The following is a 24,015-nucleotide window of genomic DNA, read 5'->3' as shown; positions in this document are numbered from 1 at the left end:
CTGCTCCAGCTGGGCACCAAGGACACATGATCCAGATCTCAGGCCCAGGAGCATAATGGTAGAATAAAGAAAAAAAACAAGAAGAAAGGGATTTGATGGGCTGGAGATGTAATTGGACATTTAACTCCAATATGCAAATGGAGCAGATCTTATAAAAGTGTGAACCCCCGTGATCCATTTTGGGACCATTTTGGTTCATCCTGGGTGCAGCCCTGGCTGGCCTCTTGTGCTGCCCAAGGTGGATCCACTGAGGACATCCATTTAATAAATCCCTGCTTTATTCTTTAGCTCTGTCCAGCCTCTGCTCTAGGTGAACCCTCCCAAAGCATCAATCACACTCTGATTCTGCCCCTGAGGCTGGGGAGACTCCAGTCCTGAGCTGGTATCACGCAGGGACTGCTCACACCCAGCCCCACGTGCAGGAGCAGCTGCAGAGGAGGAGAGGCAAGCCTTGGCCCCAGCTGCAGGGCCTGCTCCCACGCTGGCAGTACCTGCATGTCCTTAAAGCCCAGCTCGTGGAGCGTTTTCTCATCATAGTCAGTTGTCAGCTCGTGCCCAGATGAAATCATTCTCACAGGTCCCATGAGGCCACCTAGGATCAAAGCCTATTTCAGCACAATTCTGGAATCATAGTTTCAGTTTCACAGTTCTGATAGCACACCCCTCAGCAGAGGCAAAAACTTGCTGCCATTTCCTTAAGAAAAGCAATTATTACATGAAATTAATTTAAGCTTACATAAATAAACTAAATTTACTTGCATTTGTATTCACAAATAACCTTTGCAATACCAGGCCACCCAAATTTGTAGTGAAAAATGTTTATAATACAATTTCAATATTTTGTAGTAAATGACACTGTGCCACAGAAGGATAATGGAAAATGATTGTGATCATCAACAAAATGTCCTCGTACCACACACCTGGGGTCAAGTCAAAGAAACATTGATTAATCTTACTTAAATGTAAGTTGGAACCAAAGACACACCCACTTCAGAAGGGAAAAACTGAGAACACCCTGCAAAGAACTCAACACTGAACAAGAAACCTGAACAATTAGAAGATGAAGAATTAAATTCCATTTGGTGCAGAAAACCAAGCCTCTCTTCTAACAAGCACACTTTGCCCAACATGACCACGTTTCTAAAATGCCAGTTACAACAAAAATAAATCTTTTCTGCTATGTGGTGGAAAACAAGGCAGTTTCTTTGCTACAACTGCTTCTGATGAGTGGCTGGAAAAGGATTCCCTACAAAGAAGGCAATTCACGTGTCCAAAATTCAGTCTGGTTTACTTACATTGTGTCTCATTAAAATGTGTTTTTTAGAAGTTGTTAAACTGTGAACAGCAAGTTTAAATCATGTTTAAACATATACTAATGGTGGTGTTGGAAAGAGCTGCTCATGGACAGAATTTATTCAGATTATTGTTCATGACGTGCTAACTCTTGCTTATAATGAGAAAGAAAAACCAAGAAAACATAAAGCAAATTCAGAAAACACTTTGAGCAGCAATAAGTGAGGAGAATGCTGTAATACATAATATCAGGAATATAACACCCTCCTGAAGGATAAAGCAGGACTTTTCATTCACTCACAAAGAGGGAACTACAAGAGGATGCATATTCACTATACAAAGCAAGGTGATATTCCAAATTAGCAGCCTCAAAGCAGGATGAAGAATCATTTCTGCTACTGGATGACCATAAATTAAAAAGCAATTGCAGGAGTAAGGAAAATCTTCCACCTGACTGGAATACATGTATACAGAGCATAAATAATGGATTTGAATTGTGGCTTCAAACTCTGACTCAATGGCAGAGCCAGAAGTGGATGAATCAGATGAAATACAGCATAAGATACACAGAAATGTAGAATTTTATCAAGGCATGTGCAACACAATCTCCTGTTTACAGAAAATTACATCATTCAAACAACAAGAAGGAAAAATAATGTGGGGGAAAATCTGTTAGAACATGGAATTTGGACAGATTCAAGGACTTAAAAGGATTTACATTTTCTTTGCTAGTTCAAATAAATGGTAATGCTTAAGAAACAGCACTATTAATTAGAAGAGAGGGTGATACTAATTTAAACTGCAAGTAAAGAAAATAAATCATAATGCTTGCTTTGAGGTATCTGGGGAAAAAAAAAACCCACAATCATTTAAGTTGTAAAGGCAAAACCTGCAGGCAGGAAGAGCTCACCAGGGAAATCCCCTTTGCGACTGCTTTGGCCAAACTCCTGCAGCTGTGCTTGCTGATTGATCTGCTCCTTCTGCAGATTTTCATACCAGTGGGTGACTTCTGCTCGCAGATCAGCCACCTGATCACTGGGGTACATTTCTATGGTCATCTGCAAGGAAAGAGGGGGTTCATTTTCCCAAGAGAGCTGGGGGATTAGGGGCACTGAGCAGGGGAGGGTGTGCCTGGAAAGGGATTTTCCCTCACCTTGTCAGGAAGCCCAGCTGGCTGACAGACAATCCTTAGAGGTAGAGACTGTTTGTCACTCAGGGCTTTCAAATGACTGCTGATGCCAGTGCCTTCAATCTGCCACTGTCTCAGGTGATATGCAAACCTTAGGAAGCAGGGAAAAACATGGAAAAAGTGGTTTTGTCAAAGCCTGTTTAACACAAACGTTTGCTGAACAGTGAAAGGAAGGCAAAACCTGCAAATGTTGTTTTGATTTTTTTTCAGTAAGAGGAAGTTATTGACAGCTTTGCTGTGTTTGAAATAAAATTAAAATAACTTTCAAGAAGTTTCTTTGGTGAGAGATGGGGAAACACAAACACATCCACACGTTTTTACACAACAACAAGGTAACTGTTTAAACTTTATTTACTACCTTGCACAATTACTCCCTACTGTCTTTCCTTTACACAAAGAAACCATTCCTTAAATTAATAATCACTCTTAACACACTCATCATTATGGTAAGAGGAATAGAAATAAATTCTGCATCCAAATAGATCAATAGAGGTTTTTACCTTCTCCTAAAAGCCTCCAGGTGTGTTTTCAGCATTAAGAGCCCTCTTTCAATAATGGTCAGACTTGAATGAGAGTCTTGCTCCAGGTTACTCGAAGCTATCATCAGACTCTCCATACACTTGCTAATAAACTCCTGCTCTTTTTCCAGACCAGTTTTACCTGCAATACCAGTTCAAGTCAATTTACAGGCACAGCTTTGGAACAACACATTTTAATACTAAGAATAACAAAAGGATAGTGCTGGGTGTTCTTTAAAGCATTTCAAACAGCAAAAGCAAGATGAAAATGCAAGCTGATACCGTTGATGTAGTAGGAGTTGATGTACTGGATGGCTGCTCGACTGACATCTCCAGACTGGGCCCTTAGAGCAATGCCCCAGAACTGGTCCATGCCACACAGCTGTTGGACAAAAGGAAAACAAGCACAGAAGCAAAACATTGCCTCATTATTTTACTGGGAGTGAGGATTTTCTGATCTGAGACATTCTTTTTACCTCTTGACTCAATCACTAACAACATCTCATTTTCTCCACTGTTTGCACTGTCATCACTGCACACACCAATTACTACAGAACTCTCAATTTCTCAGAAACAGTTTCAAAGTCACACATGAGGAGAACTGGCTGAAATTCAAAATAGTGAAATTTCATTTTTGACAAACAGGAGTTACTTCCAAATGAAGCTATAAAACCACAACTACAATCAATATTCATGGTAAGAAAACAAAAAAGCCTCAAATCAATTCAGAGAATATATTCTAAATATCATTTTATTTATGAGGTAATTGCTCAGGATTAAAAACTTCATAAACTGAGACACATTTTACAACACATTTCTAGTCAGAGTTAAGTATGACTAACAGACTGTCATCTGTCTCTTCACTAGATAAGTAAATGTTACAAACCTGGTTTTTAAACTCAACAGTGGATATAGCTCAGTTATGATAAAACATAAGAGATGCAGGCAACAGGTATCAGGTTTTGGTGGTTTCCTGTCTTTGCCTTGAGACAAAATCCACAGGTGGCAGAGAAGAAAGGCAAGGACAGAGGGCAGGCTCACCTCGGAGTTGGAGCCACCATCGTAGGCACTCGTAGCCAGTCGAGCCAAGTTACACAAATGCTGGAAGAGGTTCAGGCCAGTCATACTGATGGTTTCAGGCTTCAGCTGGGGCATCTAAACAAATGCAAAACAATGTCACTGCTGGAACAGAGAGCAATTGCAGGGTGTTTATTTCACTAGCACTGTTATTACTAATCACTGCTATTATTCATCCCACTCAAATGCAGCAGATCAAATTGATTTGTTCTTGAAAATGATCATACCCTGAGTTTTAGGTAGAATAAAAAAATCAGCTATCATTGGCTTAAACAGTTCACTTCACCACTGACTTGAACTGCAACAATGCAGAGGGGGAACAAAGTTACTCCATTTTAACATCAGCTGCTTAACTTCTCAACAGCAGGAGAACTTCTCAGCATATGTGACATCCATCCAAAAAACTTATACATGTGCAAACCCAGACAAAAACTTGGGACATCTTGGGAAAGAACTAGACTACATTAATTATTGCACAATCTGTCCATTTTGTAATGTCATCTGTCAAAAGAGATGGATGGAACAGAACCCCCTGGAGAAAGCTCTGCATGTTTGTCTTTTCAGGGGCTCTATTGCTGATATTTATAGGCCCCTTGGAAAAAGAAAAGTCAATTTTTCAGTCAGGTGGAGCTGTACAACATAAAGCAAGCTATAGTTCTGTGAAGATTTTTTTCCAAATTAAAATAAAGTGCTACACAGCTGCAGACAGAACATGTGGGCTATTTGTAAAGAAGCACTCAGGTAAATTGTAGTGTGAAAAGAATTCCCACTAATCCATTTCCTTCCTCTCTCCAAGCACAGAAAAACCTTCCCATGACAAGCAGGGCCCTCCTGGACTACAGAAGAGATGATTTCCATAGAAACTACTTTAAATGCAATAAACAGTGCTGATATGGAATGAAACATTCTATTCATTACTGGAATGATGAGGCTGCAATTAACTCTGCACATACCTTTTCCAAAAAAAGATGCTTGTAAGTCTCCATACCCATGGCGTGCTGGTCTTTGCTGCGTACTTGATTCAAGAACCAGTGTAGTGCATCATCATAACATTCAGAATCTTCTACTAAGCAGTGCCACAGGATGTCCACTTGTTCTAAACTCAACCCTACAATTGGGGAAGTATTTTTAACTACTCCTCTATAACACCAAATATTCCATAAAACCCGAGAACGCACAGAAAAATCAGAATATTTCTGTCAGGCCACAGCATATAAATGTATCATATGACAATGTGACTATCTATAATGAGACCACCCAAATATTAATTGTAAAAAAATGTAATTTCTTTCTTCATAAAGAAAAATTAATTTCTTGCAGTATTAAAATATGAAGAATTATTTCTTTTTGGAATATAGTACTCCAGTAAAAGATCTCTGGGAACATTATGGACACAAACCAAAGCCCACAAGCACATAATGTATTATCTTCCTTTAGTAATTACTACAACCCTATCTTTTAGGAAAACTGCAGCACAGAGAACATGAAAATTTGTTCTCACAGAACTGCAACAGAATTTGAACTCCAACATTGGTTCTGTGCCTTTGCCAAAAATCTTCCTTCTGTTGAAACTGTCTCAGAGATTATTCTAAATTGTATGTTTAAAATAACACATTAAGCTGACATGGATTGCTAAGAGGTATTTTTGCCTTACTCTGGGGTGCTGCTGTGGTAAGATGACCTGAAATACTCACTGAAATGATCTGGGGATCCCAGAGTAGAAAACACACATGTCAGGAACTGGAGACGAACCTGAACCTCTGCACTGTGGCTGTACCTAAATGAAAATTTGGACAAAAAAATTGAAGTTTGTTTCATTGTTTATTCCATTACTTCTTTACTATTAATCCCTGTGCCTCTTAAAAGCATAAATAATTGTTTCTTACAAGCTTCTTTCTGAATTTCTAGTTCAGTGTATGGCCCAAAGCCCAGCTGAAGATGTTGCAGAATCAGCCCAAAGAGCAGAATGACACAAGAGCTGTCACTAGATATAGTCCTTTTTTCTTGGGAACTGAGAAGGGGGATAGGAGTGGCTTTTTTATCTTACAGTTCAATTCAAATGTGTCATTTTGTCACCTTGCAGGATCTACCCTATTTTCCCCCCTAAGTTGTAAAATGCTGATATTTCTACTCTGAATTTCCAATTCCAAATGATACATATTTATGAAAATATTTTCATAACTTACATAAAAATATTGACTTTATTTCCACTTATATAGTAAAAGCTTGATGGCAAAAGGAGCAGAACAATTTCCCATTTTATCAGAATTTAAAGGATCCCACCTTCCTAAGCAATTCCTCACTTAAGCAACATCTAATATAAAGGGTGAAGTTAGATTTGAAGGAGTTAAATTGGACCCATAAATAGCAACATTTTTCAGATGTGAGTGCCCATACTGACTTTGACATCTGTCAAAACATGAACAGTCTGTTCCTCTGGGATTGGGGAGCTGGAATTTGCATTGCTTGTTTATATACACCTGATTTAAACCACACAGATTAGAAAGTGCAGATAGATGTATTCAAACAAAAAAATCACACAAAGGCTAATGACAAATTTTAAAATGAAAACATTTCAATAGTTCTAGTATATGAAATTTAAAATTAACTGGAATATCAAAACTTTCATGTTTAATTTGCACACAAATATTCAACGACGTCTAACAAAAAATGATACAACAGTTGGGTTTTCTAAGAAAAAGGAGCTATTTGAAACGTTTTTACAGACTTTTGTCTCCCTAGGCAGGAAATGTCCCTGTAGAAAGCCTTTACTTACAAGAACACATCAGCAGCAACAGTGGTTAAAACCATAAAATACCAAACAGCCCAAGTCAGCTGTGTACTCACAGTGCGTGTTTGTGTCGTCCCTCCCTGACTGCCTGGATGTAGTGTACCAAATTATCAAAGAAAAGCTTCATCATATTCAGCTCCTTTTCTGCCCACCTGTGGCAATTTGAAGGACAGAAAGTATTATGGTTTGCTTAAAAAGATCAGAAAAGCCCCAAGAAGCAGCCAGCTGTTACAGGAAATGGCACACACGTAACCCCCGGAGTGAACATTCATTTTTCCATCCCAGGAGCATTTCCCAGAACTGTACTCTCTTCTTCCTTGCAATCCTCAAGGCTTCCTAATGCTCTTTCCAGGTGTAGGACTGACAGAACACTCCCTGTTCCTGAAGGTCCTAATTCAGAAAAGGTCTAACACACAACTGGGCATATGTTTGAATGTCACATCAAAAAGGCCAAGGAAAATTGCTGATTATCACTGTCCCCTTATCAGCTCTGTCAGTCTGTTCTCTACAGCTCCACCAGGCATGCCTTGTTCTGCTAAGGAATGCTGAACTCTGTATTATCTTCACCTTTCACAGGGTTTTTACACCAAAGAGCCCCCTACATTCTTGGGACAGGGGCCTACTTACATTGTGATCCAATGTGTATCATAGCTGCTCCCAAATTGCTGGAATGTTCCAAACAGCTTGGGGAGAAGACGAAGGGAAACTACTACAGATCTAAGGGAGAAAAATGATGGCAAGATGTGATTGTTACAAAACTGAAATAACTGCCTGAACAATTCCTTTGAGAAGCTGAACTTCTGTGAGCAAACCAACTAAAGGAACGTGCAGTAAATGATAAACCACAGAGTGATCTGGGTTGGAAGGGACTTTAAAATCACCTCATTCCACCCCCTGCCATGGGCAGGGACACCTCCCACTGTCCCAGGCTGCTCCAGGCCCCATCCAGCCTGGCCTTGGACACTTCCAGGGATGGGGCAGCCACAGCTTCCCTGGGCAACCTCTGCCAGGGCCTCCCCACCCCCACAATCAACTATTTTTTCCTCATATCTAATCTAAATCTACTTTCTTTAATTTTGAAGCCATTGCCCCTTGTCCTGTCACTCCAGGCTGCTGTAAAAAGTCTCTCTCCCAAAGTCCCTTAGGAACTGAAGGCCACAATTAGGGACCACAGCCTTCTCTTTTCCAGGCTGAACAATCCCAATTCTCTCACCCCCTCCTCACAGGAGAGAGCTCCATCCAACAGGCTCATGTCCTTCCTGTGCCTGGGAAATCTCCCATCAAGTCAAACAAGAAGTTTTCTGAACCTGAACTACACTTACTTCCATTTCTTTACATGCAACTCCTTGGACACAGAGCTGAGAATAATCTCTCAGCATGCTTCTAACTCATCTCACAAATGCAAAAAGGGAACACCATAACACAGCAGGTGATGTCTAGCAGCCATATGTACCACGAAAACAAATTCTACTTTCACCAGCACAATCTCACAGCTTTGGCTGGTATTAAAACAAGTTCTCTGAGGTCAGGGTGCTCCTTCCTCACAGAAACCAGACCCCCTAAAAGACTTGGTGGGAAAGAACTTGTCTGTTCCTCAGTCACCTGTAGGTAAAATCTGAATATTCAGTATAAAATGCTCAGGCCAAGGCACCTGACCTTGCCCCTGACTGACTGAGGTGCAGACCTGATTTTACCAAAGGCAGGAAAGCAATAACTTCTGGCACAAAGGAGAACAGACAAATGCAGCAAAATGAGAAACTCAGGACACCAAAACAAAAAGAAATGGAGCACCAGAAACATCCACAACACTTTGAAAACTACTTTTATTCTTCTGCTTTTGCCTAGTTTAAGTTGTCTTCTTGTAAAATGAAAGAACCATTAGAGCCAACTTGGATTGCTGGTATGTTGCAAAAATAAGACACTTTTAAACTAGATAATTTCTGGTTGAAGTTACCTGTTGTTTGCTAAGTTTTCTAAGCAGCCTTCAATAAATCTCATTCGAATCTGTCTGTCAGTGAACCAGCACACCAAAGAGCAGAGCAGCTTCTCTGCCTCATTTATTAACCCTTCAGAGAGATGAATCTACAGCAAGCAGAAAGAAAGGTCAATGAATATTTTGTATTTATTTTCTTTGTAAAAATAGCGTTTTCTGGTATTTGACTCACTGCATCTTCATCCTGGACCAGATCCCAGAGCAGGGTATTTCCTTTCTTACAAACATTATCCAAATTGATGTCTGTCACTGCATTGCTGTTGTACTGATGTTTGTGAACTGCTGGTCCTGCACAAAACAGAAAGAGCATCAGTGAACAAACAGAAGGAACCAGCTGAATTGAACATCATTCCCTAAGTGCACAAACAACAACACATTTTATTTGTTAACTTGGGCTATTTCAAAGTGCAACACCACTGTAATTGCAGCCTTTTTTTTCACATATGGGTTCTTAAAAGACCATACCAGAAGCCAACAGGGCAGTTGGGCCAATATTTACACTGCTTTGGGCTAATGGCAAAGTGCAATTAAAAACAGCACTGAAGAACTGCAGATGCAATTGCTTTTTAATTTAATTCATACTGTAATTAATACATTTCTTAAGCCTTTCTGTGTTGCTGTGGTCCAAAGGGAGTTATCTCCATAACCACCAGGGCTGGAATGCAGGGAAGGAGCACATTTCAATAAATCCCCCTCCTACTACAGGATTCCCTTCATCCAACTGAAAACCAGGCAAAACAAACTGCATTTTTCCATGTGCTACAACACCAAAGTGCAGGGTTTTAGGAACTCATCATGTTTTTATAAACACTGATAGACATTTTCTTGCCTCTCTGTGCCCACAGCTGGCACCATTCATTGATCTGCTATTTAATACCATTTCCATGGAACAGCAAAGTCAAGTAGAAAATTCAGACTGCACACAGAACACTGTAATTATTTGCACATGCAAAACTAGGGGTGTCAAAAATAAAATGCACTGAAGGCCTCATGCTCAACCAGTAATTTCAATCTTCAGTTAGACAAATAATATAGATGGAAAATACTGAAAAAAATATGCTGATTTATAGATTTATAAAGTTTTTAAGAGTTTATTCAACTCTGCAGTGTAGGAAAAAAAATCCAAATTTTCAATGTCAGGCTAAAATTATTATCATAAAAACTTTTCATTCAATTGCTTCAGGGAAATATATAAACAGCACTGGGTTTGCTGTCTGCTGGATGAGAGCAAACTTGGTTCTTGCAGGCCAGTGAAGAAAAACATGAACCCTTCCCCAACCCTGCTCTCCATTATGTTTAAAAACAGGGTAAAAGAGAAAATAAAGCTGCCAAAATAGCATATGGAAAGATGATATAATTCTTGTGAAGTGTTTTAGGAGCATTTTAAATTGCACCCTGAAGTAAAGCAGAAGATTTGGCAGTGTAAGATGAAATAGCATAAAATGCCCTTTACAGAAACTCCCAAAAGTATCAGGTCATATTTTAAGTCATTTTTCCAGAATTATCTTCTCTAGAGGCCATTATGGTTAATTCATTGAGAAGTTAATTTATGATGTCAAATGTACAAAATCACAGTAAAGTGCACCCACCAGCACAAAAACTGCAGAAAGTTTCAGAGTGGAAAATCTTTTAAAGAGTTTTGCATTTCAGTACCACCTCTCTTTACACTTAAATAACCTATTAAAAAAACACCTACTAGGTTCTTCTGTGCCTTTATTTGTTTTAACTTGCATTCAAAGCTCCAGATGAAATGGAAAAGTGGGGGATTTAAAAATATAAACACAACTAAAGACAAATGAATATTTCTGTGTTGACAAATGAACAGAGAAACAAAAATGAATATCTTGGAGAAACATTAAGTTCTCAGCAGTCATCATGATTTCTTTGGACAAATATAGATAAATGGTTAAAATAACTTCATGATTTTAATTACTGGAGACTAATTCAAAATGCCAAACCAAGTTTTTCAGTTTTTCTTTGATCACTCTTACCTTGACTCAGATGTTCATGATAGATAGAGGCCAGGTTTGGGAGGTGCTGCTGAAGATGAGATGTTAGCTCAGCATGGGAATTAATCTGTACAAGCTCTTCTTCACAGCCAGACTCTTCCCCATCAAAATCTGCCATATTTTTCTCTGATTTTGCACTGACTTGAGAACTACTGCAGCTGACATCATCTGCACTAAGCATATCATCAACCATATGCCTGTAAAAGAAGAATATCAGAATGGACAATATCAAAGAGGAAGTTGTTTATAGCAGACTACAAGTGAGCAGACATCTCCCTAAAGCAAAAGTCAGGATGAATCATCTGTTTGAACAGCAGCCCTTGCATGAATTGGAAAAACAACTACAAATAAATAAACTGAAGGTCTCACTAGCTTGATGACTGAGTTGGCTTCTTAATGTTAACTAAATGCAGCACTCTGCAAAATGCTTTTAACATTTTCTTAAATGCTGTCTCATTTACTCAATACCAAAACTTAAGAGAAACCTTGAATCAGATGTTAATAAGTCAGGTATCTGTGTAACTGTCTGTGATAATGATCATCTCTGCAAGACAAAATTATCCTGAGCTACAGCAGAATGTCCATACACCAATTTTGGCCCAGATGGAGGATTTTGCTATCACTTTTATTTCTGTTATGGAAGGAGTCAGAAGAAACTGAGCCAAGGGAAATATAGGTTGGATATTGGGAAGAAGTTTTTTACAGAAAGGGTGGAAGTTCTGGAATGGTCTACCCGGGGAGGCGGTGGGGTCACCAACAAAGCCTGGGTGTGGCACTCAGTGCCATGGTTTAGTTGAGGTGTCAGGGCACGGACTGGACTCGATGATCTTTAAGGTCTCTCCCAAACCAGTCATTGTGTGATTCTGTGAAATGCCAAGCTACCTACCCATCGTGGTGATGGTGGTGGTGGTGGTGGTGGTGATGGTGCTGGGGCCCAATGAACTGCCGACAGTTAAATAACTCATTCCCAATAGTTTCCCCGAGGAAGTCCCCTGTGTGAGTGATACAGGAATCTTGAGAGCCCTGTGAAATGTGAGCAGTGCTCATCTCCCCTGCCATGTCGTGCTCGGCATCCTCGCCGTGGGGGCAGGTGTCCAGCATGCGGATGCGGCTGTCCACGGGCGCCACGGCGTCCGCGCTGAACACGTGCTCCTTGCCCTGCCCGTTGCTGGTGCCGCTCCTCTCCGCTGCCCCCTGGGCGTCTGCCAGGCAAATGCCCGCCTGGGATTCCAGTTTTCTGCCTCGTAGATCTGTGCTCCTGCTGCTTTTCTGGGGATTGTGACTCCTGTCTTCTTCCTCTTCGTCCTCCTCCTCTTTGAGAGCCTCGATATCCGCGATGTCCTCGGACTGCACCTCGCTGCCGGGGCTGCCCGCGGACTGGCTGGCGTGGCTGGAGTTGGCCTCGTTGCTGGATCCATCACTGTGGCCACTGCTGCTCCCAGGCCCGCTGCTGCCATCCTCACCACTGTTGGCTGTCTCGTCGGAGCTTCCTTGCATGGATTCCTGAAATTATTTGGGGTTTTTTTAAGATTGGTGGAAAAATAAAGCACCGCTGGAAATACATAATTAATATCAGCATCATCATTCAAACATCATTCTTCCTTTAGGAGGAAATGTGTCACCTCTAAAAGTTCCCATCCATTCTTTCTCAATTTGGTTGCTGATGACAAAATGCTCCAAGCAAGATTCAGATTTAATAATTGATTTTCTGCATTACCTTGTTGCTAACGGGGTGTATGTGCAGACTTTGCTGAGCACAGAGCCCCAGTGTGACAATGTCTTGCTGTCCATTACTAAGAGATTAACCTAACTGGAACACAATTTAAATGCAGGAATACATTTGTCTGAGGTGCTTTGGAAACAAGTACAGATAAAAGATCATTTTTATAGCTAGTAACAGGCAGCTCAGTAACAAAATTCCCAGAGTCAGAGCCACGCTCTCACCTCTGTGTCCGAAAGTCGCTGCTGGACGTGTTTTGTTCTGTTAATCAGCTGTTCCTCCATTTCAATGTCACTGCCTCCACTCTGATGGGTGTCACTGTTGTCGCTACTTTGAGGGCTTGCTGCTGGTGACCCTAATTCAAAACCACATTTCCCAGTTAGTCACTGACAGGTAATTACTGGAATGTAACAGCATTGCATAAATCTGCCTCAAATATTGAGCATTCTTGCAGCAAACAGGGATATAACAAACTATGTGTACCTAAACACTAAAAATTTCACTCACAACACTGAGCATTTTACAAAGTTTGTACTTTGATGTCTCTTCTTGCCATAGTTATACAAATTTCTACTCAAAATACCATCTCATTTGATTTCTCAGAAAAACCAAATTTCAAATTTAATTCTGTTTCAAATTCAAAAGCACTGTAGAATCAAATGGTGTACAACTAAAATTATACTTACAAGGGGAAGGGGCTGCTCTTCTGAGCTCCTCTTCTTCTGAAGGAAAGAAGCAGGATGGAAAAATAAGTGACTAAAAATCATTTTGTCAGCATATAGTTGTCAATGATTCAAAAAAGCCAGCAGTATGAAGAGAAACTACAGGAAAATGGCTTGGCAGCACCTTTAGTAATGACTGTGGGGAAACACACAGTCCAGTAAAAAACAAAATCACCAAATCAGAAAGAGCATGTAATACCAAAAACTAGGTAAAAGGTAAGTGAGCTTTTTGAGCAGCTGTGCTGCTACAGATGTGCAGCAGAACAAGAATAGTTATGGATCATTTTCTGAATTAAAAAGAAAAAAGAAAAATACAGACTACTCAAGCTATACAAACAGAATGGGTCTGAAACACAAAGCCTCCTAAAAGCACTCACAGACTTCTCATGCTTTCATCTACTGCCTCAAGTTCTGCTGGAAAAAGATACCAGCAGGACTCTTTTAAAAAATACTTAAAGGAGAAAGTTCTATACCTGCTTTTTGTCCAAACTCAACATGGAGACTATGAAAATTCCAAATTTAACTCCCAGATCTACTGGAAAAGCACACACCTTTTTTGGTTCCCATGGGCAGGTTGGTACTCAGCAAAGATGCAAAGGAGCTTTGTTTGGACAGCTGAGCCTTAGCTGCCAGTGCATTATTCCACAGGGCTTTGATCAGCATGGATGCCAAATACAAGGTCTGGAAAGAAAACCAGGGAAAAGTCCCATTAAGCAGCAGGTTTGGGATAGAAAGATCCACTGCTCATTTTTCTCTAGGCTAATACTACAGCTCACCAAAATAAACTCATCAAAATAAACAATTCAATTAAATAATGTATGAAACACATTCTAACTTCAGACAGGAAGTTAAAATCTTCCATCAGTGGTTACATAATCTCTAAAAATGATCCTTCAAAAGCCAGGAAAGGTGCAATTGAAGAAACATGACAACTTTACTCCTAGAGTTTCCCCTCTCTGCATTAGGGAATATTCCCTTAGGAAGACAAACCCATCATGTTTAACACACTCATTTAATTGCTTTTCTCATGCCAGTGGTGTTGCTGGCCTTGTCTTTTTACCTGTTCAGTGTGAGCACTGGGGTGAAGAGTTGAGACAAGGTTAAGGAGGTGTCTAAGTGGGACAGGGTCCAAGTTTTTGATCAAAGAAGGAAACAAGTCGTGGATGTACCGACTGCAGTGCTTCAGCTACAAGGTACAAACAGAGGAGGTAACAGGAACAGCAAAATCAACAAATAAATCAAATATTGCAGCAAATAAACATTTTTGTACAAGTTCTCAGGAGCAGCTGTAGAATAACTTCAAACTCCAGCAGATCTGCAATTTTGACTCAAGTAATTTGGACACTGTAAAGCCTGCAAAGGTACAAATCAAATACAACAGTTCCTTCCTTAGTTCTAGTTCTGAGAGATTGGGTGAAAAGAAGAACTGGAGGTTTGTTTTGTATTTGAACTTAAATATAACTTCAAAAATATTAACTTTATATGCTAAATCCGAGGGAAGGAGTATCTGCAATGATTACCTTATTAGCAGAGGTAAATACAAATAAAGACTACTCAGGAACAGACTGTGTGAGGATTATAAAGAAATCTTTTGTCTTTCCAGTGATGGATGTCAAAAACCATGACAGTGTGTTCAGCTAACTACTCCATTTCCACATGAAAGGGACAGTGCTCCTGGATGACTCCTCTGGTTAAATGCTGCTTTTCACAGCCACTTCAAAGACTTTCTTTAAGTTTGTAAGGATGTGGTTATTCAAAAAATAAAAGTAATGGTTACAGGAAACTTCTAGGAAAAAAATTTCTTACGTTGGTTACCACACTTGCACCTCAAAAGGGGTTTTTTCGTGATTTCTGTCATTTTGCCTTCCTGGCATTAAAATATCTGTGTCAGCAATTCACTGGGTACAGGCCAACTTTCACAGCATTCACACTGGAGGGAAATCATGTGGGTTCTATGCAAAGATGCATTTAAACATCTTGAGATAACTTCAACTTAGGGAAGATGAATTTTTGTCTGAAAGCTCATTTAAAAAGTGGAAAATACACTTTAAGGCCTTCTGTTCTTTCAGCCTAAAAGTGTCAGCCTTTTAAACAACGTTAGAGGTTTAAGCCTTTGACAGGAAGTGATCAGGACATGCTTAATTCTGATATCAAACATATTGTGAAAATATCACTATGTCAAAATGAACACTTACAACTGTAAAAGCAAAATCAAAATTAGGTAATTATATTATTCCTAAAGCAGTAAAAAATATACTGAAAAAATCCAGAGCTCTTACAGTGTGTGACATGCTGTGTGAAAACATCAAGGAAGTGAAAACACTGTTTTAAAGTGTAGTGTAAAATAAATAAATATTAATTACTCTGACACAGAAAAATGGTGGAGCAAATGCTGTTCCAATGAGCATTTAATTAACATTCCAGCTGCATGTCTTAATGCCAATGGACCACACTGGTTCAGAGAGTGTGTTCAGTACCATTTGAAATAAATGACAAAGAAATACTGAACACATAAAAAACCCTCTTTAAATTCTAACCTGTTGTAACAGTGTGTTCCCTAGGCCTGCTCATGGCCAATTGTATTCAAATCCCCTAAATAAAAAATGTCACAACCCAAAATAACAAGCAGAGTGACCCATTAAAAATAGCACACAAATAAATCTTTCTGAAGGCAAAAAGCCTATCAGAGTTTCCAGCTTTTGCCAGCAAAAAATAAAATTTCAGTGCCTTCTATAGATTTAACAGCAGCAGAGGAGCACAGCTGCAAACTTCACTGCCACAATTTTCACCTGATTGTTCCCACCAGGAGTACCAGAAATGGAAGCTACAATACACAGGAGCAAGGCAATTTAGCACAACAGTAAAAATACTGCAACTACCCTACAACCTTCATCCCCATTCCCAGTGAAAACACTCTGTCCTTGCTATACAACTTCATTTTTTTCCTTGTATAAAAGTAACCAGGGTGATTTTTTCCATCTAATAAATAACCCAGTAACTGTGGCAGTTACCTAACTTGACATTTTGGTCAGCAAAATGCTCAGACAAGCCAAAAAAAAAAAGCAAAAAATTCAGCTTTAAGAATGTGAAATAAAATCAACTTAATTTCTATTTTAGTTTTCTTTTATCCCTCCTGCAATTACAAAAATTCAATATATACCTGTGCAGCAGCCCAAATACAGTCTATATGTTGAGTACTAAGTCTCCCTTCAGCTGCAAGAAAATTCAGAATCACTTGGCACTGTTTGATGATCTGCAAAGTGAGAACACAGTGAGGAAAGATTTACTAGAACAACCAGTTCATGCTCCATGTTTATACCAAATTAATAATAGTCAAATACAAACCTCAATATGTAAATTTGGTCCAAAAATGTGCTCAACTACATTGTTGCTGATAAGCCAGTCTGCAAGTTCTTTTGCAATTGATCTGGAGATGAAAAAAGAGTGGAAAGATGAAATGATCTGCCTGTAATATTTACTCTGTGCTCTCCTCTAGCACAGCACATCCTGCAAGTTGGTATCTGCAGCTGTAGTGAGGGCACAAAAACCTTCTGAACACAAACCATGGCCAATGTTCATTTTTCCAAGCAGGAAGCAAATGATTTCTGTATTTTTTTTCTTTAGCTGGAAGACTAATGCCAAATATCAACATTTCCCCAGTGGATCATCAGCAAACATAAGCAATAATTCTACTAATTGTATTAGTTAATGTGCAACACCTCATGTGCAAAGACCTCACAGGTAAGATTCTGACACTGCTACTTAATCCAGGCTTATCATGAAATTCCACAAGTATTGAAATGTAGCTGAAGGTGGGAGTGACAGAAATTATTTCCTTAAGGAAGCCATGGATTTATTTTTAGATTCTCTTACACAAATAGCAACTCTCCCAAACTGTGTTTGCCATGGTCATACTCACATTCAGCACAAAGATACTTTCAAATTCTCACTCTGCTCATCCACACCAAGAGGGAACTTTACCCACTGCCATTCCTTGAGCAAATATCCAAACTGACCAGGACAAGGAAATTGAGTTTGCCAAAACAAAAGCTGAACTTCCAGAAAGCACTGCCCTGTCTGCCCAGCAGTGCCTAAGCTCCTTTTTATTCCTTCTCTTCAAGGAAATGTTTGTTTACCCTGATTTTGGCAGCAGAAGCAATCAGAGGACATCAGAGCATTCAAAGCCCAGCTTTTGGTTTAACTGGCCCTGCAATAACAGAGCTGTGGCTCACAGGGAGGAGAGGATGGAGGGAGGGGATGCCTTGGAGGACTTGAGGAAGAGTTCTTTTTACCACTTCTGCTCATGTCACATTTATGGTCACTATTAAAATCCAAATCTTTATCATCCTCAAGAAGGAACCAGGATTCTCCAGGTAAAAAGAGATTGCCTCTGTAGCTTTTCCAAACAGGATTCACAACTCAGGGGCACACTGCCAGTGCTTCAATTGCTTTGAAGTGCCTGATCCCCATGGCTGAGCTCAAGGAGCAAAGCTTCTGTTACTCCCCATCATTTCTGGACTGTTCTCCTCTAACTCCAGGACACTGGCAATCAAATATTCCCACACTGCTCAAAGATAATGTCCCAAAACAATGAAGGAATGACTGGCCTGCAGGGTACAAAAGTTTGCCAGCAGTTATTTCTGGTTTATCAATAAATGAGTTTCACACTGTAAAGTCAGTTGACAGAGGATCTGCTCAAAGAGGGATTGAAAAGATAAACTGCATCTGTTCCATGAATCCAAGATGTCCTCAGCTTCCCACAGAGCCTCATTTCAAACCCAAACCAAACCCCAACTATCCCCAGCACCCAAACCAAACTTTGGCACATGCACATTTGTGACTCAGCCAGGGCTTGGATTTCTGGCTAACCAAGGCTGAAGGAAGACCTTGGTTAGCATCTGAGTTTGTCAGCCTGCAGCTCTGAGAAGGAATCCCAGATCAATAACCACTGCTGGGCTCACAGCAATACCAGGATGAAAGGACACATTCCTCATGGGGTCTCTTTATCCCAGCCCTTCTGCTCATGGCACAACACCCATCAGGCTTTGTAAACAGTCACATGTTGCATTTTAACCACTCCAAAGGAAAGAACAAAAGCTCTCCTCTGAAATGAGTTCCTTCACATTTTATTAAATTACCATGCTAGTTCTCTGTCTCTAATTCACACCATGTTTATTCTGAAAAACCACAGATAATTCTTTTGAAGGAATGCCTTTTTTAATGGATGTATTCTCAGCAGTAACAAACTCTTTATCCTTCTGGTGAGCTCAGCTCTGGTACAACATCATCTCAGATTTCTGAAGGTAAGTGTGCATTTGATATGGATTTGTTGAGGGTGACCAGAAACAAGAGGATCCTTGTGCAAGGCAGAATGAAGCCCTTGTGCTTCCCAGAGAGAACTGCTCCTCCCAGAAAGTTTGGCTGAGGGCACAGCAATCAGTACCTTTGAAAATGATCAAGTTATTACTCCCACTAAGTGTTTAGTTCTCTGATTTACTAAGGAATATATTTACAATATCAGATTCAAGGATCCACCAAAAAAGCAAATTTCAGTGTAAATGAAGGGTGTCTGTCTTCTTTCCTCAACATTTCCATTTCAGCAAAGGTTTTCCTAAAAAAAGTTACTCTTTTGTATTAAAGGAAATGGTGAGAGTGAAAATCATGCATTATGATCAAAGCATTAATGTGCTTTTCCCTCTCACATCAAAGGAGCAGCACAAGGAATGGCTTTACAAATTAGATATCCAAATCAGACAGACTTTAGGAGTAAGAAAATTCACCTTGGCAGTAACACATGGTAGCTGTTTATCATGGATTTAATAACTGGATAGCAATAGGAAAAGTCATTTATAGAACTTGATATTCTCTATGGCTCTGTGTTGTGGCTGAGGGAGGAGAAGAGAATAAAAAGGCAAAGGTAGCAGCTACTCTGGTTTAATTGTCTCTAAATCTCTCTTACACTGGAAATGTACATAACACTTAATCCATTTCTCTGTAGGATTTCTAATGGGAGTTCACTGATAATTCATGTCTGTCAAAAATAACTGCTTTGCTTCCAAGAAATGTAATTCAAGCACTTCTGACAGGACTTTTCCCAGGCATTCTATGAGTCTGCAAGGAAGAGAGAGGGACTGTGCAGCTGGTGATAAACTTGATGTCTGGAACTGCACAGAATTTTGTTCATTTTTATCCTCCAGTTCATGCATTTTCCTGGCAGGTCAAAGAACACCTCTCTATGAAAGGACTGGGTTAAAGTCCTGGAAACATTTTAATCTAAGGCTGTGGTGCAATACTTGGTACCCACATGATGACCTGAATCCAGCAATAAATCCCACAGCAAAGTAACCCCCCTCAAAGAAAACCTTATTTATTCAACCAGTCCATTCCCCACAAAGCTCCAAAAACACAGCAGCTCAGAGCTGGATGGAACACAACAGCCAGTCCACAACGTCACTGAACACAGAACAGAAAAGCTCCAAGGGAAAAATGCAGCTCTGCAAGTGGCAGCTTGCAAGGGAGGAACACTAACACCTCCTGACAACATCACTGAAATAGGATCCATAACACAACAACAGATGTGAAACCCTGATCTCAACTATTTAGGATCAGAAATGCAAAGAGGATACAGAAGGCACCTTCCTGACACACATTCAAGCACATGTTTTTGCTTCTGAGCACAAATTTTCCTCTTTGATGCTCTGAAACCACCACTCTGACATCATCTGGAATATTTATTTAACTGCTGTGTGGCCACAAGAAAGAAACATTAGTGAGCTGAGTGAAAAAATCACTTTTTTTTTCCAGAGAAAATCTGAAAACCTCCTTGAAAAGGGGCAGAGAGTAGAGGTGTCAGAAACTCAAGTCAGTAAGCTCAGACAAAAATGGAGAAAGCAAGAGTTAACATAAGGTAAAACACTGCAGTGAAGGGAAAAAGCAACACAGAACTTGCAATTGAGTACCTCAATAAATAAGGAAAGAAAGAAGAACTATTCCAGTTCTTTCTGATCACAGGTGAAAGGAATTTTGGACACCTGAAATTGTTCTGCAGGAAGCTTTTCAAGGGAGGGTAATCAAGGTTTTTAAATGAGTCAGGAAGTTGCCTCAGTGTCAACCTGGAACCTGAAACCCGAACACTTGGCTGCCTGCCAAGGGAAGAGCAAAACAAAATCTCTCTTTACACATGTTATTTCCAGAAGCTGCCAGTGTCCTCACCGAAGAAAAGACCAACACTTTTTCCTCTGGTGGTCCAAGTAACACCAAAAAAAAGAGTATCTTTCACTTCCTGAAAAGCATCATCATTTCTCACTAAGTGACATCAGTGAAACAGTTGCAGGAATCACTTATTCAAAGACTCTGAGCCTCTTCTGTTCAGGCTTGTTATTTTTAGCTTCAGTAGATTTCACACTCCTCAGCACCTCAGATTGCAAAGAATTTGGCTCTATCTTTAGAGGCAGGAAGAGCCAAATGAGAAGTCCATCTCTGAGGGGAAGGATGAAGTTGGGTGGCTGAGCCACTGCCCACACCTGGAGCACGCAGGGCCTCGGTCAGCACAAACCTCAGCCTTGAGAAGACAGGCAAAGGAAATCTCAAAAGCCACACAAAGACATCTGCAGCTACAAACCAGATCCCTCTGCCTCAGCTTTCTGCTGCTCCCCAGTGCAATCTGTGAAATCCAGTGTTTTCCTAGACAGAGGATGCTTTAGCTTGTCTTACCAGGAAAAACTGCAGTGCTGAGGATAAAGGTGGGAAGCTACCATGGCAAAATATTTGCTAAAAACTCCTCTATTAATTCTGAACAGGGAAGAGCCAGGACTAACTGAGAGCTGATTTTTTGTTAAAGGTACCTCCCGCAAACCCACCTTATCAAGATACAGAAGGAGAAATCCCAAAGGTTGACAGTTCCAAATGCATCTGGAAAAGTCAAAACATATAATGGGGATGACCAGACATAATGCAGGACATCTTCTTTTGGCAAATCTGCAGAGGCTACAAAGGTACAAAATAAAACTTCTTAAGACTTCCTTTCTCCACTGAGGAAAGAACACAGGAATGAAAAGCTTTCCTTTTGCTGCTCATTCAGTCACTGCCAACTCCCTAAGTGCCTTTTCATCCAAAAATTTCTTTCATGAGCAGAGTCTGTAATGAGAAGGAAGCTTTGTGCTGGACAAACTAGAGAAGTGAGACATTTCCCCATCCTTCTGCTCCAGCCCTTCCTGATTATTTGGCTGGAAGACATCAGTGATTCCACAAGATATCTGAAGATGAGCAGCAATGCTTGATACTGGTTTGCAACCAACCTTTCAGGTAAGACACCAGAACAACTGGAATTCTGTTTTTTTAAAAAATCACATACTACAAAAGTGGAAAAGAACGTTTTCTGTTCGTGCTGCATTCCTTTCAAATGACAGCCTGTTTACAGATGCCCCTGCCAAGAAAGTAACATCCCAAAGGAGAATTTGACAATTTCCTTCAGCTTTAAAATAACTCTGATGCTCTTGCAGAGTACATCTGCTCTTCTGCAGGGAAATTTAACCACTCTTCTCTTTTTCCACTTTTCACATTTGCCACAAAAAATCAAACAGCTGTGTATTAGGTTTAACTGGCACAATCACTTGTAACTGTTACTAGGACCTAAAACCAACCTCTGCTTCAGATTTTCAGTGGGAGGGAAGGAGAAGAACTGGGTAAATCTGAGGTTTGTCAGTCCCAGTGTAACAACACACCAGAAACTGGGAGGACAGTGTAGGAAACACTCCAGCTGACCTCACACTCCCACCATGTTCCCCTCCTGCACTATTCACTATTTATTTCTTATTCCCAAGGTATTTCCACATCTCCACGGAGGCAAAAGTGCCCTAAATTCTGGTTCTTCATGTTTCAAATAGCAACACATTCCCAGAAATTTCTCTTCAAATATCTAAGGTGCTTTTTGCATGAAATCTCCAGAACTGTGGTCATGACTGAAGGCAGATTTCAGAAGGTGTTCAAATGTAATTTGTAATAAAAGTATCCAGACAAAAGCAAGACACTGCTGCTGAGAGAGACTTGCCACTAATAAAGCACTGGAGAGTGTCTGTGGCTCCCAACATCAGCAGAGTACATCACCCCCCAAGAGAAACTTAACAAGTATATTGTGAGTAAAATTCTACCATTTACACATTTCCCCGTTATTTCACAAGAACAGTTATTTCAGCTACCAAAATACATATTTTTAATTTAAGCTCTTGACAGTTCTACCATGAAGTTTAGAGTTACTAGAGAAGTGAATACATTTCCTGGCTGGAATACAATCCCACAGGTGAATCTTCTTTATGAGAGTCCCTCTAAAATTGCTCAGCACACCTGAGTTATACAAGTAAGGACTTTGAAGGAAAAAAGCAACAAGAGCATTGCCTCAAACTGGGTGGAAAAGTAACAAGTTTGGGAGCCAGTGATGGCAACACAAGTCTTGGTGAAACAAATAATCCAGAGAAAATGGCAAAAACGATATGAATTGGATATAAATTAGCTGGTTCTTATTTATAGATCACCGTGGAAATAATTGGCCATTATAGGTATTTATTATTTCAGTATCTTTGTTTTTCAAAAGTTTACCTTGATTAAGCATTTTAATACAAAACAAAACAAACCAGAAACATTTAGAAATATTTTACAGTTACCATTGAAAAGCATTTATTAACCCCCTGATTAGAATATTTCTAATAAATGTCTCAGATTTTCATGCTCCCCCACTGTGTACAATCCACAACAAAAACAGAGAAGAAATGCAATCATGTAAAACACTTGAAGTATTCAGAATAAGGTTCCTACTTACGTTTCTGTGTCTGAAACTAATGACTCATTATTACACACATCATTGAAGGTATGAAGTTGATTCTACAGTTAGAAAAAGGAAGGAAAAAAAAATTACCATTTCATCCAAATATTTGGTGAGGCAGTTTTCTTATATTTCAAAATAATATTAGTGACACTATAGGACTTTATATTTTTTTTAAGAAAGTTGTTTAGGCAAAATTAGAGAACAAAAATCATGTATTTTTACAGGAAATGAAGCTTTCAAACATGTCCAAGGTCTTCAATTTAAGAGGAAAAAACCAGCTTGTTAAAAGTTTTAAATCTCTTTTCCACTTCTTCCCTCAGCATCAATGGCTCTGTATCCAATTCTTTACATGTACACAGCATTTTTTAAAATATTTTAAATTATGTAATAGACCTTTCTTGGCATTGTCTTTTCAAAAAAAAAAAATTAAAGGCACACTAATGTGAATTTTTGAAGTTAAAATTAAACTTGTTTCATAACTTTGTCAAAACATTTACTCTCTTGAAACAAGCCTAGTACATGCACTCCATAATTCAGGTGAATTCACTAATCTCAGTAACTCTGTGTGCAAAGACTTCTCAAGAGTTATTTGTGTCTAATTCAACAATCTTCAGGGGGGAAGAACAGTTTTGAGAAACCAAAATGGTGAACGTGCCCTGCAACTGGAGAGATGTGAGAGCCTGAGCACACACCATGAACAGACTGGTTACCAACAGAGAATTTCAAATGAAAGATATTCAGGAGTGGAAATTAGAGCTGGGTCACACAACACAGTGGAAGCTCACTGATTTTTCTTAAGATTCACCTCCAAATGCAAATATTTTGAAAGGATGACAGTCTTGAGCTGTTCCTATCACCAGTTTTAAATCCAGGCTCAGCACTG

General features: G+C 39.7%; 1 protein-coding gene across 11 annotated transcripts in view; it reads right to left on the bottom strand.

Moving 5' to 3' along the window:
• Positions 1–24,015, bottom strand: part of USP34 (ubiquitin specific peptidase 34) — a 113,843-nt gene that overhangs the window by 50,137 nt on the left and 39,691 nt on the right. For 8 of the 11 annotated variants that reach the window (XM_059840496.1, XM_059840502.1, XM_059840500.1 and 5 more), the window contains exons 8-28: positions 23,127–23,188; positions 16,658–16,739; positions 16,473–16,565; positions 14,373–14,498; positions 13,864–13,993; positions 13,277–13,312; positions 12,815–12,945; positions 11,757–12,373; positions 10,853–11,067; positions 9,034–9,149; positions 8,823–8,950; positions 7,496–7,585; positions 6,925–7,020; positions 5,772–5,854; positions 5,031–5,185; positions 4,042–4,155; positions 3,283–3,382; positions 2,983–3,142; positions 2,447–2,573; positions 2,204–2,351; positions 492–592 (exon numbers count right to left, since the gene is read on the bottom strand). In XM_059840496.1, the coding sequence (XP_059696479.1) occupies positions 492–592; positions 2,204–2,351; positions 2,447–2,573; positions 2,983–3,142; positions 3,283–3,382; positions 4,042–4,155; positions 5,031–5,185; positions 5,772–5,854; positions 6,925–7,020; positions 7,496–7,585; positions 8,823–8,950; positions 9,034–9,149; positions 10,853–11,067; positions 11,757–12,373; positions 12,815–12,945; positions 13,277–13,312; positions 13,864–13,993; positions 14,373–14,498; positions 16,473–16,565; positions 16,658–16,739; positions 23,127–23,188 (2,910 nt within the window). The remainder of the gene's footprint in view (positions 1–491; positions 593–2,203; positions 2,352–2,446; positions 2,574–2,982; positions 3,143–3,282; positions 3,383–4,041; positions 4,156–5,030; positions 5,186–5,771; positions 5,855–6,924; positions 7,021–7,495; positions 7,586–8,822; positions 8,951–9,033; positions 9,150–10,852; positions 11,068–11,756; positions 12,374–12,814; positions 12,946–13,276; positions 13,313–13,863; positions 13,994–14,372; positions 14,499–16,472; positions 16,566–16,657; positions 16,740–23,126; positions 23,189–24,015) is intronic. The other 3 variants (XM_059840498.1, XM_059840507.1, XM_059840505.1) reach the window with 1 other exon arrangement.

This window comes from Haemorhous mexicanus, chromosome 3, assembly GCF_027477595.1.
Source record: "Haemorhous mexicanus isolate bHaeMex1 chromosome 3, bHaeMex1.pri, whole genome shotgun sequence".
In the NCBI taxonomy this organism is placed as follows: Eukaryota; Metazoa; Chordata; class Aves; order Passeriformes; family Fringillidae; genus Haemorhous; species Haemorhous mexicanus.
Note: the sequence above shows the minus strand (reverse complement) of the source record. Positions and strands in the feature narration are given on the sequence as shown.